A 12,338-nucleotide genomic window follows, 5' to 3' on the forward strand; every position below is an offset into this window, starting at 1 on the left:
TTTCTCCAATCTTTTTGAAATTCACACCATGGAATGGTTGCACTAAGAAAAGCAGAGGACTGTGAGTTTCAGCTTCCAATGTCATCCAGAAACTGAGATCTGGACATCCCATGTACAACCTATCACATTCAAAAATTTAGGCTGTTCATGGACAGAGGAATTTTGAGGTTACAAAGGTTGCATATTGTTCAGGGGGACTCATAGAGTCATATAGATGTGTTATTTTATTAAAAATATGTTATTATAAAAATAGGCTGTAAGGGGGCGTCTTAGAGTGTCAGTGGATGGGGGGGGGGGGGGGGTCGGGGGTGATCCTCCGACCTCGGGGGGCATTGGTGTCACTTGATTTTATATACTCTCTTAGTAGCGCTGTCGAAGCGCCCAGGGGCGTAGTCTGCACTAAGCGTGCAGAAGGAGAGAAAGCCACTGGAATGCGGTTTATATCCAACAGCATATGCTTCTATCTGAGGTGATTGGACTGGCAGTGGAATTCAGCTCACTGACACACAACCGCTCAGCTCCGAAGAAAAAATCTGAATGAGTGGTTGCGAGCCAGCTCCTTTTATACCCATATGTCCGGGGGAGTGGCATGCAAATTCCACTCACCAATTCTCACTGGCCTTTCTCAAAGATTAGAGGTGTTTGGGGCTCCCAAGGGCGACCCCTAGTGTCACTACATCGACACGACTTCGAGTGAGTGACAGAAGTGGAAACACACCTACAATTGATTTTAACTAATCATCAACAATTTTCAACTAGTCAAGTTCTCCTAGGTCAAGAATAATACGTTTTACTCCTAAAAAAATTCATAGTAACTTTGAAACATATGTGTTAAATCACGTGATTTACTCGTGAGATGAAGACTCCAGTCATAGAAATAACCTTATAAAAGCTGTTTTATTCTAAATGGAGAGGGTCCCCTCGTGAGGGCTGCCATGTTATGATCGCATGACCAGCTAAATACTACTCGTTTAATCTCAGTTACCATTGTGTTATTGGATTATTTCACCCTATGGATTAAATTAATCATGGCTCACTTTTGATTGTGTATTTCTACAATAGCATAAACTGAAAACTATTGTGTTTGAATGATGCTGCATCCACGCTGCTAGGTGTCAGTGTGAGTCCAAGACGACATAAACACAAAAGTTACTGAGTGCTCCTTTAAGTTGCACGATGGGAGGAAGTTACCTCAGGTTATTCCTGGCAGGGTGCTCAGCTTTACAGGCTCCATATGGTTAGGATTATGGATGGTGGTGGGGTTAGGGCATCAGCTGCCTGCCAGGAACAAACCAAGGCAACTTTGTACAATGGGCTTTAAGTTGCTAACAAGTTGCTAAACAAGGACTACAACTGCTACAAGCCTGTATGCTTGATGAATCAAACAGCTGTTGTGGTAATGCAGCAACTTTAAAAAAAAACAAAGTGGCTAGTAGAGCAAAATGTGAAAGTCTCTTAAATTAATGTTAAACAACACAGACCTTAATTTACAAATAAATGGAAAACCACTATTCTAACTAATTTAAATTACACCTAAAAAGGTGTCCTACAAAGTTTTGTTATGAATGAACAATTCTACTCAGTTGCTTAGATCCTTAGGACTGTCTGAAATCTGCAAAATGCCCCCTTTCCAGACAGTATGCAGAGGTAGGAAGGCACCAAGGCACATCCGAATCCAATGTTTGCATAACATCCTGTCTACTAAGATGCCTGTGACATTCCATTGGCAGAGAATAATACATTTGGTTCAGCAGTTGGTGGAAAGACAAAATTATGGCATCTGTTGCAAGAGTTTTAAAAAATATATGTAAATTAATTCATAAATTCACAAACATCAAATTTTTATGAAAAAATAAGAACATGGTTTTCCCCAATAATGTTTAATTAAAATCTAAGCACAAATGTGACATTTTGAGGAGACTTCTCAGATATTTTAAAAGAGTATCTGTGTTAACTGAGCTTCAGATCTCCCCGAAGTCGAAGTCTTGTATATGTATGTGCTTTTTCAAATGTTGCAATCGGATGGCCACATTATTTCCTTTTAAAGTTGCACATAACCAAAGGCCTGGGTAGCTCAGCAAGTAAAGACGATGACTATCACACCTAGAATCACAAGTTCAAATCCAGGGCGTGCTGAGTGACTCCAGTCAGGCTTCCTAAGCAACCAACTGGCCCAGTTGCTAGAGTGGGTAGAGTCACGTTGGGTTAACCTCCTCGTGGTTGCTATAATGTGGTTCTCACTCTTGGTGGGGCACATGGTGAGTTGTGCATGGATGCCGCGGAGAATAGCGTGAAGCCTTCACACGCGCTAGGTCTCCACAGTAATGCGCTGAACAAGCCACATGATAAGATGTGCAGATTGACTGTCTCAGACGTGGATGCAACTGAGATTCGTCCTCTGCCACCCAGATTGAGGCGAGTCACTACGCCACCACGAGGACTTAGAGTGCATTGGGAATTGGGCATGCCAAATTGGGGAGAAAAAAAAAAGAAAAAAAATTGCATGTAACTGGCAATTGTTGCCCAGGATGCATAAGGATAGATTGCTGTTTACGCTACAAATGCAATGAGGTCACACACGTTTCTGACTACCTCCAAATGTGGTTTGAGTAATCCGATCACAAAACGTTTTACTCATATGGGTGTGGTATTCGGATGTCTAGATACTTTTGGATATACACTCACTGAGCACTTTATTAGGAAAACTGTGGTCCTAATAAAGTGCCCTACGTGGTCTTCTGCTGTTGTAGCCCATCCGCCTCAAGGTTTGACATGTGCATTCTGAGATGCTATTCTGCTCACTACAATTGTACAGTATGGTTATCTGAGTTACCACAGCCTTTCTGTCAGCTCGATCCAGTCTGGTCATTCTCTGGTATCCTCTCTCATCAACAAGGTGTTTCCATTTGCGCTCACTGGATGTTTTTTGTTTCTGTCACCTTTCTGAGTAAAAACTCTCTGTTGTGCGTGAAAATCCCAGGAGATCAGCAGTTACAGAAATACTCAAACCAGCCGATCTGGCACCAACAATCATGCCAGGTTTGAAATCACTGAGATCAAATTTTTTCCCCATTCTGATGGTCGATATGAACATTAACTGAAGCTCCTGACCCATATCTGCATGAATAAGTAGGTTTACAGGTGTTCCTAATAAAGTTAGCAGTCAGCGTTATATTTTACCTTTGCACAAAAACACTATCTTTTAAGTCAATGACTGACTGGGCAGCTAGGCAGCTGCCTTTGTGTCACTGTCTGTCTCCCTCGTGTTTCCCTGGACTCTTATTTTGAAGTGTTTTCCCGGACTATATTTTCCATAATGCACTGCCCTCATCACTGCCATCTGTTCCCGATCATTCTCACCTGTTTTCCATTCCCTCATTAGTTCTTGTTTGTATATATACCCTCTAGTTTTTGCATCCCATTGTTTGTTGTTGTTTTGAGTTCCCGTTTGTTGTTTGACTGTCATCATTTTTATTAAAGCCTGCACATAGATCCTATGTCTCCTGTCTCATCTCAGCAACCATTCGTTACACTTTGGTTTTGAACAGAGCCAGGATATTGAATTGAGCATTTGATTATGGCTATTGATCTACTTTTGTCCTAATAGGGATGCACAATATTAAAAAATAATAATGGTTGTTTTATCTTTAGACAATCTAATTTTGGCATCTCCTCTGTGTATTTGTTATTTGGTTATGGGGCCATTGCTTTAGCCTTGGCTGAGTATGTATTACCCACTGGCCATTAAAGCAAAAGAAACTGTAACCAGCCAACAATAAGAAGCAATTTCCCTCAGGGATTTTTTTTTTTTAATTTTTTTTTTTACATAATTCTCTAAACATTCAGTATCAGAACACACTCTTTATATATATATATATATATATATATATATATATATATATATATATATATATATATATATATTGTATTTTCATTACAACACAGAGCTACAAATAATTTTTTTAACCTGACCTTTGCTCTCTTTTATCATCGATTTCTTGCACCAGCTGTTTTTAATGGCCACTTTGGATCAGTGGGTTCAGCCGTCTAGTTTTAAAAGGTTCCAAGGACTTTTTGTGGTACTTACAAATTACTGAAGCAGTTTTCTTTTTCATTTCCTCTTTTAGTGATAGAAAGCACACGTATTGATTTATTTGCATTATGTGTCATCAAGAGGCACCAAATATACCTACAAATTATTTTCAAAGTTGCATTCTGTCTTTGGATTTAATGTTAACCACATGCTGAAACAAATTATTATTATCTGCTTCAGGAAAAGTGCACTCATCCTGAAGATGTGAAATTGTGCACAGTTAAGACCAATGGAGGTTTACCTGCCAAAAACAAGAAAGCAGTAAGTCTCTTTCTTTTACCCAGACCAAGTCCTGAAAATTATAGTATAACATATTGTATGTCCTGTAGATGTATGTATGCAGCTGCCACAACATTAACACCATGAAATGTCATCTATCACAGTGACCGTAGCCCAATAAAAGGGGGTGGGTGGGGTGTAGTTATTAGATCCATGACCATAATCTGTACAGAAAAATTAGCCAGTCATTTGGAAGTTTAAGAACCATATTATATTGTTTATCAAAAATTGCAGTTTAAAATGACTATTTACAGTATTTAGTATTTGTTTTTAGCTATAAAGATACAAAATCTTATATTACAATATACATTATTACTCCCACAGTTCTGCCAGTGTGATCTCATTAGTATGTGTAGGTATTTGTACATAAAGTACAAATACATTATGTTTGAATAGACTTTGATATGTACAATATCAATGTGTGAACAACTTCTACAGTGAAAACACTTTTGTGTAAGTACAGCTTTAGAGGCAGTGTCCCTTTCAAAAGTATGTATTCTGAAGTATATCTCTAAACATACATAAAATGGTTATGTTTTAGATCTTGTCAAAATGTTGATATTGCACATTTAAGTGTACACATTTTCTGTGGGCACAACCATTAACAAGGAAAATTCTAAATGCCACGTGTAACAAAGGTTCGTATTTGGATCAAAGGAGGAAGCGGGAGCCAGTTTTCACAGTCCATGTGAGTCAGAGTTTTATTAACAAAATAATAGAAAAATGCTTTGCAGCTTCACACTCAAAACCAAAAGTCTGCTTTGCAGCATAAAGGATAAGACAGGTCTGCTTTTCAGCACAACACTATATGAAAAACTCTGGTAGCAGACACGTAGTGTCTGGCCTGTCTCTCTCTCTGTGGACTGGGCCGTCTTTTATCTACCCCCGAATCTCACTGTGCACATAGAAACAGTAATTAGTAACAATTTATCTCAGGTGGATGTCCTTAGCGCTTTCTCTCTCCCCAGACGGGCGCTCAACCACACCCTCACCTCCACACCACTCCATGTCAAAAAGATTGCTGACCCCTGCTCTAAACAAATTCATCTCCATTGTGATTGGATCAGTCAATGTGAGCAGACTTTGAACATTCTTCATAACAAATCTATTCCCCCCACTTAAAAAAGGTGTTTTATGGCCTGCCATTAAACCCCTGGAATTGATTTAATCACCTTGAACAAAACTGAAAATGACATAAGTATTTTGTCTCAAAATAAACGTGATAATTTCAGGGATTCTCATTAGCTACATACATTTTCAGCATTTTAAAAAGTATTAAATATTAGATAAAATTACCTCAAAATAATAATAAGTCATTGCATGCGATGGTCGCATGGATCAGGGAAATTTTGCAGAAGGGCAGATTGACACAGAGGTGTTTAGGAAAATGCTATGGTAGTTTTTGTTGCTGTTTAGTGTATTGGGAGAAAATAAAATCAAAAAATGTCTTTTACCCCGGGGGGCCTTTAGCCCTGTTTAGTACCCTTAATATATGTTTTGCTTGCTCATTCATTTATTTGAGTGTTTTCATCCATCATCTTAAAAACAAGTTAAAAATGGAGGTGAAAAAAATCCAAACTGGTTCTATATCAAAATAATGTTTAAAAAAAGGTAACTTGAATGAATGGAACAATATTTAAATTATAGTAAACATCTTGTGAAAAGCCACTTCGTCTGTAGATTCCTTTGTTATCCAGACCTCCTCACAAGATGCATATTTATTACAGTTGGATTACTGTGAGTCATATATCACATCAACTGGATTATAGTTGGATTACTGTGAGTCATGCATCTGTGTTGACAGCCTGCCAGTGTTAAATTAGGCATTGATTTATCAACTACTTTATACATGGATAGCTAATGAGAGGCCAAAAGGTCACCACTTAGTCCTGTCAGAAACTGTCAGACTATGGCAAAAATAAACTTTTAATATTCTTTTTCATGCATAACATCATCTGTATTTTTGGTAAAAAAATCTTTTATTGGATATTTTTAAGTATGTTTGTTCTTTTTCATGTTGGCCTACACTGCTACATGCCACACTGTAAAGTAGGGTACAACAGGACTAAAAGCTTATCTTAACCCTATAAAGCCTGACATACTGTACAGAATGAAATAATAGTCAGAACATTATAATTTTCTGTAATTACACTATCTTTCGAACCTATAGACAAAATAAATAATAATAATAATAATAAATTAAAAATAAATAAATAAATAAATACTGTTTGTGATTTATTTATTTTTTGTATCATATTTGAAACATTAGGCTTTAAAGGTCATTATCCTCCTGAGAACCAGCAATCCTTTTTTGTAAAGGACTATATTTGTTATTTAAGTTTCTCTTAGCCCATACTTGCCACAGTAGTAAATCTTGGGGAATCTTAAGAGGACTCCCTGGACTTTTCAGGGATATCACATGTTTGGGAGTTTGGCCATGACAACTTCCTCTCCTTTATGTATAGAAATGTATGACATTAAATTCAGCACATCAAATAAAACATGAATGGAAAAAAAAAAAAAAAATGAATAAAAGCACCATCTGCTTTATGCACCAAACACTATATTGATGTTTGAAAAGTGAAATAGTAAAACTTTATATTATTATTTATAGTAAGATGACATCATAGGAGATTGTAATGTAAAAAAAAAAAAAAAAAAAAAAAAAACCTTATTAAGCTTATAATAACTTATAATGAAAGAGCAGACTGCTTGTATACATATACTGCACATATAAATATCAGTTCCCACTTTAAATATATCTTACATAAATATATATTTTCAAAACTGTGTTTTTATTTTGTGGTGGGCATGAATGTGATGTAATGATGATTGAGAGACATCAATGTGAGTTTTTCTATAAAATAATGTACAACATTGTAACCAAGCACACGTTGCTTTAATTTAGCAAATACTCATTTTGAAATATGAGTAACAATATAAATGTATATTGTAACTTTTACCTTCTTAAAATCAGCAAAGATTTCACATAAAAAATACATTTGCATCACAGTACGAAACGGGCATTTTGGAAATGATTACAAAGGTGTTCTACTCCTAGAAGAGCACAGACACTTTAACCAGGAGTCAGTAGAAATCTAGTACATTTCATACACCAGTTTTTCAGTAAAGTATTCTTCATGTTAATTAGGTAGATGCTGTAGAAAATTATTAGGGGGAAATATATTACGAAAACGTATGATGATGAAAATGTTTTGTTTTAATTCAAGCAATATAGTTTGTGTAAAAAGAAATAGTAAAATGAGTTTACTGTCATTAAATATCATGGACAGTAGTAATATAGTGTAGATATACAGGGGTATACTCTAGGTGTAATAATGGTTTTATAGCCTCGTTGTACCCTACAGATCTATTTCAAGGTACACTCCAAAAAAATTCCTGCAATACTAAGATTTAAAAAAAAAAAAAAAAAAAAAAAGGTTTAAAAATGCTAACTTTGCAAATGATAAAATTAGTTCAATTAATACCAAAGCAGACTGCTTTACCATTTAAAAACTGTAAATTGTAACCTCCTGAATCCCGAGCGTGACTGCTGTGTGCATTTTACATTTCCCTTTTTGGTGTGTAACTACTTGCCCCTAATAAAGAATAAAAAAAAAAATATCAAGAGCAAATAGTTTTCCTAAAAATTAATTTCCACATCTGTGGACTGCGGGACTAAGTTGTGAAATTTGAAATAATACCAAGCTAAAGAAAGTCCGATTTTATTTATTTTTTTAATCAAATTGTTTATTATGTTTTCAGGAGTGTTGGTTATTCCTGTTTTTAAAATGTTACACACATTATAGCGGATTTTCTGTAAAGCTGCTTTGGAACAGTGTTTATGGGAAAAGCACAAATAAATAACTTTACAAATGAAAATTATTTGACTTGATTTGACTTATGTTACAATGTATTTAAAAAAATAATTTTCTACTTTGGCAACACAATATTAATGTTTTATCTTTGCAGTATCAAACAAATAAGTGTTAGCCAGGGCTTAAGTATTTTATCAATCAGAAATTAGCATAATTAATTCTGATACAAGTAATAGCCAGCATCGTCCAATCACTGCCAACCACCTTTTTTTTTTTTTGTCCCTATTCTCCCTAATTTGGAATGCCCAATTCCCAATGCGCTCTAAGTCCTCGTGGTGGCATGTTGACTCGCCTCAATCTGGGTGGCGGAGGACAAATCTCAGTTGCCTCCATGTATGAGACCGTCAATCCGCGCATCTTATCATGTGTCTTGTTGAGCGCGTTACCGCGGAGACGTAGCGCGTGTGGAGGCCTATGCTATTCTCCGCGGCATCCATGCACAACTCACCACGCGCCCCACCGAGAGCGAGAACCACACATTACAGTGACCATGAGGAGGTTACCCCATGTGACTCTACCCTCCCTAGCAACCGGGCCAATTTGGTTGCTTAAGAGACCTGGCTGGAGTCACTCAGCACACCCTGGATTCGAACTTGCGACTCCAGGGGTGGTAGTCAGCGTCAATACTTGCTGAGCTCCTGGGCCCCCCCACTGCTAACCATCTTAAAATAAAATTATACATTATAAATTCTGAATCTATGTACTGATTACCATTGTCCCATGTCTGCCAACCATGTTGAGTGGTCCAAACATCATCTGCAGCCTGAAACTGAACTTTTGATAGGAAGTTTGGATTGAATGCACTTGGCTTCATAGGAAAGCTAGAGGATGCTCCGTTGCTCCCTATATAGTGAACGACTTAATCTCTAGTGTGCTGTCTGTCTGCACTGGTCTCAGAACAGTTCGAAATGCATCTTATCTTCATCCTAACTACATATAAAGCCTCTAAAAGCAAAAAAACAAAAAACAAAAAACAAACAATTCTTAATGTGAAAATGCACAGTAAATATAGAATTTCTAATGAAAACCTTGTGCTATTGTACATATTAAGTGTACATTGTTGTAACAGGGGGGTTAAAATGGGAAAGGAGGAGGCGGGAACCAGATGAAGCATCAAAGTAATATTTAATGAAAACTTAAACAAAAGACAGAAACCTAAAAACACACGGCAGCTGCGTGTGGCTTTCTCTCTCCCGAACTGCTGCATCCGGCTGCCTTTATCCCTCTCCTCGGCTGATTAGCCCGATTGGGGGCCAGGCGTGTGTACTCACGGCCCAGCCCGGCCCTCCTTCTTGTCACAATTGTGTTTAGCATCATGGCGTTTCGCAATAAATTGCTCAAATTTTAAAAATGTAATATCGGATTAAACTAGAGACTCTAATCTTTTGACTCAAACAAATTTAAATGTAAAAACGTATTTAGGTTTCTTACTAGATGTAGTTTTGTTGCTGTTTCTTCAAAAGACAAACTCCGCTGTGATCGGCACCATGTTGTTTTGTCACATGACTCCATACATTGAAGGTTTAACCCTTAATACAATGTCCATGCACATGTATGTGGGGTCACACGAGGTTAAAACATGAAAGTTTTTGAAGTTCATGCCCCTCATTAGATTTTATTAAATACTTCACATTTATTCTGAATTCATAATTTGTACATTATTTAAAGACATTTCAGTTTGTTGGATATTTGTCATACAATTGAAATGTGTAGATCTTTAAAATAGACTGAGTAACATAATCATAAATCTAATCATAAACATGTGCCTTCATTAGCAACTGATAAATGAGGTTCTGCACCAGGGTGGTGATGTGGAGGTGGACATTGTGACCACCAACATTCCTCCAGAGAAAAAGAAACTACAATCAACTTTGGTCGTTGACCTCCTGGCCAACCCGAGCCCCAGCCATGCCTCGCCATCCCATGGTGAATGCCTGCCATATGGAGATGAGAAAAATGGGCATGCCAAGGAGATCCAGACCCTAAATGAAGCAAAACCTGTTGAAACGCAGGCATTGCCCAATGGCAAAACCCGAACTACAGTGACTAAAACCATGAGCAAGAAGAAGATGTCCCAGCATAAAGAAAAGAAGGCTACTCAAATGTTGGCTATTGTTCTAGGTGAGGTCATGATGCTGTCAGCTCCCATTTCATTGTAAATGTAGTGTTCTCTGCCATAATACAAGCATAGGTTACATGAAAGCACTAGATTGTATATAGAAGGGCTTGTCCTCGGAATACCTAACCTCTATTTGCTCTATTGCAGGTGTTTTCATTATTTGCTGGCTACCCTTTTTTATTACTCACATTTTGAAGACGCACTGCACAAGCTGCGTGGTGCCACTAGAAATGTATAATGCCTTTACTTGGCTGGGATACGTGAACAGTGCCGTCAACCCCATCATATATACCACTTTCAATGTGGAGTTCAGGAAGGCTTTCATAAAGATATTGCATTGCTGAGGACATTATTCACTGCAGGAATAAAGGGGAGGAGATGGGAGATATCAATCTGGATTTTCAGTTGAGGTTAGTGCCATTTTTCACTGCCGTGTGAAATGAAGGATTAACAAAGCCACACTTTTAGGACACGGTGGAAGAGCTCAATTATATAAAATGGAGCTTTCAGTGCAGGTCCAAATGAATGTAAAAAGTAGAGTTTTATTTGTATGTTTCTGTCGTTTCAGTCTCTAAAACCCTCAAAGGAATAGTTCACCCAAAAACCTGCAATGACTTTCTTTCTTGCATGATGCACACATGGAATCATCTAGCAAAAAGTCTAGCAGCTTGGACATTCTGCTTAATATTTCTTTTTGTGTTCTATGGGAAAAAGAAAGTCATACAGGTCTGGAACAATGACTATAAGGGTGATTACATTTTTGGCTGAACTATCCTTTATAAAAAGGCGTGCAGAAAGTGTTTGTATGAATGTGTGTTAATTCTCTTTGGAGTTTCAGTGTGAATGTGATCAACTGTAGATTAAAGAACCACAGCAAATTCGAGATGACTGGAAATTGGATCTTGTCACAGAGACTTTTATGCAAGCTGGGATCTGAGTGTCTTAGTATGAATTTAGAGGTGAACACATGCTAAAAGCTCTGTTTATTCATTCACTATTCTATTTCTTTAAGAACTTGTAAATAAAGGCAGAGTGATGGTAAATTCAAAGAAAGAGGGTGACCATTTATATGTTTATAAATCCAGAACACTTATGGAAATGAATGCCTTTGCAATACCGACTATGAAGGACAATGTAAATAAGAATTTGTTAAATACTTTTATGGAAGCCCATGACAAAAAGGATCATGCATGTTACATTGGTACTTCACATTAAACCACAGCCAATGTATGCCTAAGGTATTTCTTGTGTACATCAATAGTACATGAGCTATGTAAAGTTGTGTCTATGTTTTTCTGTCGGATACTTTTGTATGTTCACTGAATTAGGTATTTGATTTGACATGTGACAGTTAATTTTTTTGTGGTTGGAAAAAAATAAAGCACAAATAATTTGTGGAAATTACATCTCCAATGATAAAATGCTGTTACACTAAAAAAAGAATTTAAAAAAGGCCATAGATATTCATTGTTGGATTGACAAATTATCTCTGATTTTGTGTTTTAAATAATCTTTACCATGGTTTTGAAGGAGACCTCGTGCTGAAATGAATTAAGACATTTAAGCAATTGTGCATGCATAGCTCACAAGTTATACTGCCTGATGGCCATTCAATCTATAAGTAAAGGTTATACAGTAATTGCACTTCACTGGAGGTTCCTCTGTTCCTCTCTGTAGAGAAAGCTACAATAAGTCATAACTATAGTCATTTACATCATATTTTTCAGTTTAAAGCATTTTTTTATTTTTTTATTTTATAAGTGTCTTCAAAAAGCAGTGTCTATGGATATAAGACAAAGCCATATAGTCATACGAGTCATTGCAAGCCCTCATTTGCTTAGCAAAAGGATTACTCTTAAGTGATCATTGCTAAATATGCAGATCCTGTAGATAAGTGGTTCTCAACTGGTTTTGCTTCAGAACCCAAATTTTACATCATCAAGTGGTGTCCCAACCAAAAGTAAACAAA

General features: G+C 36.9%; 1 protein-coding gene across 1 annotated transcript in view; it reads left to right on the plus strand.

The window, feature by feature from the left end:
- drd2b (dopamine receptor D2b) overlaps positions 1-12,129 on the plus strand; it is a 130,597-nt gene extending 118,468 nt beyond the window's left edge. The window contains exons 6-8 of the mRNA XM_051674000.1: positions 4,274-4,354; positions 10,026-10,371; positions 10,517-12,129. Coding sequence (XP_051529960.1) covers positions 4,274-4,354; positions 10,026-10,371; positions 10,517-10,713 — 624 coding nt within the window. The 3' untranslated portion in view covers positions 10,714-12,129. The remainder of the gene's footprint in view (positions 1-4,273; positions 4,355-10,025; positions 10,372-10,516) is intronic.
- The last annotated feature ends 209 nt before the right edge of the window (positions 12,130-12,338 follow it).

Source organism: Myxocyprinus asiaticus, chromosome 3 (assembly GCF_019703515.2).
Source record: "Myxocyprinus asiaticus isolate MX2 ecotype Aquarium Trade chromosome 3, UBuf_Myxa_2, whole genome shotgun sequence".
Lineage (NCBI taxonomy): Eukaryota > Metazoa > Chordata > Actinopteri > Cypriniformes > Catostomidae > Myxocyprinus > Myxocyprinus asiaticus.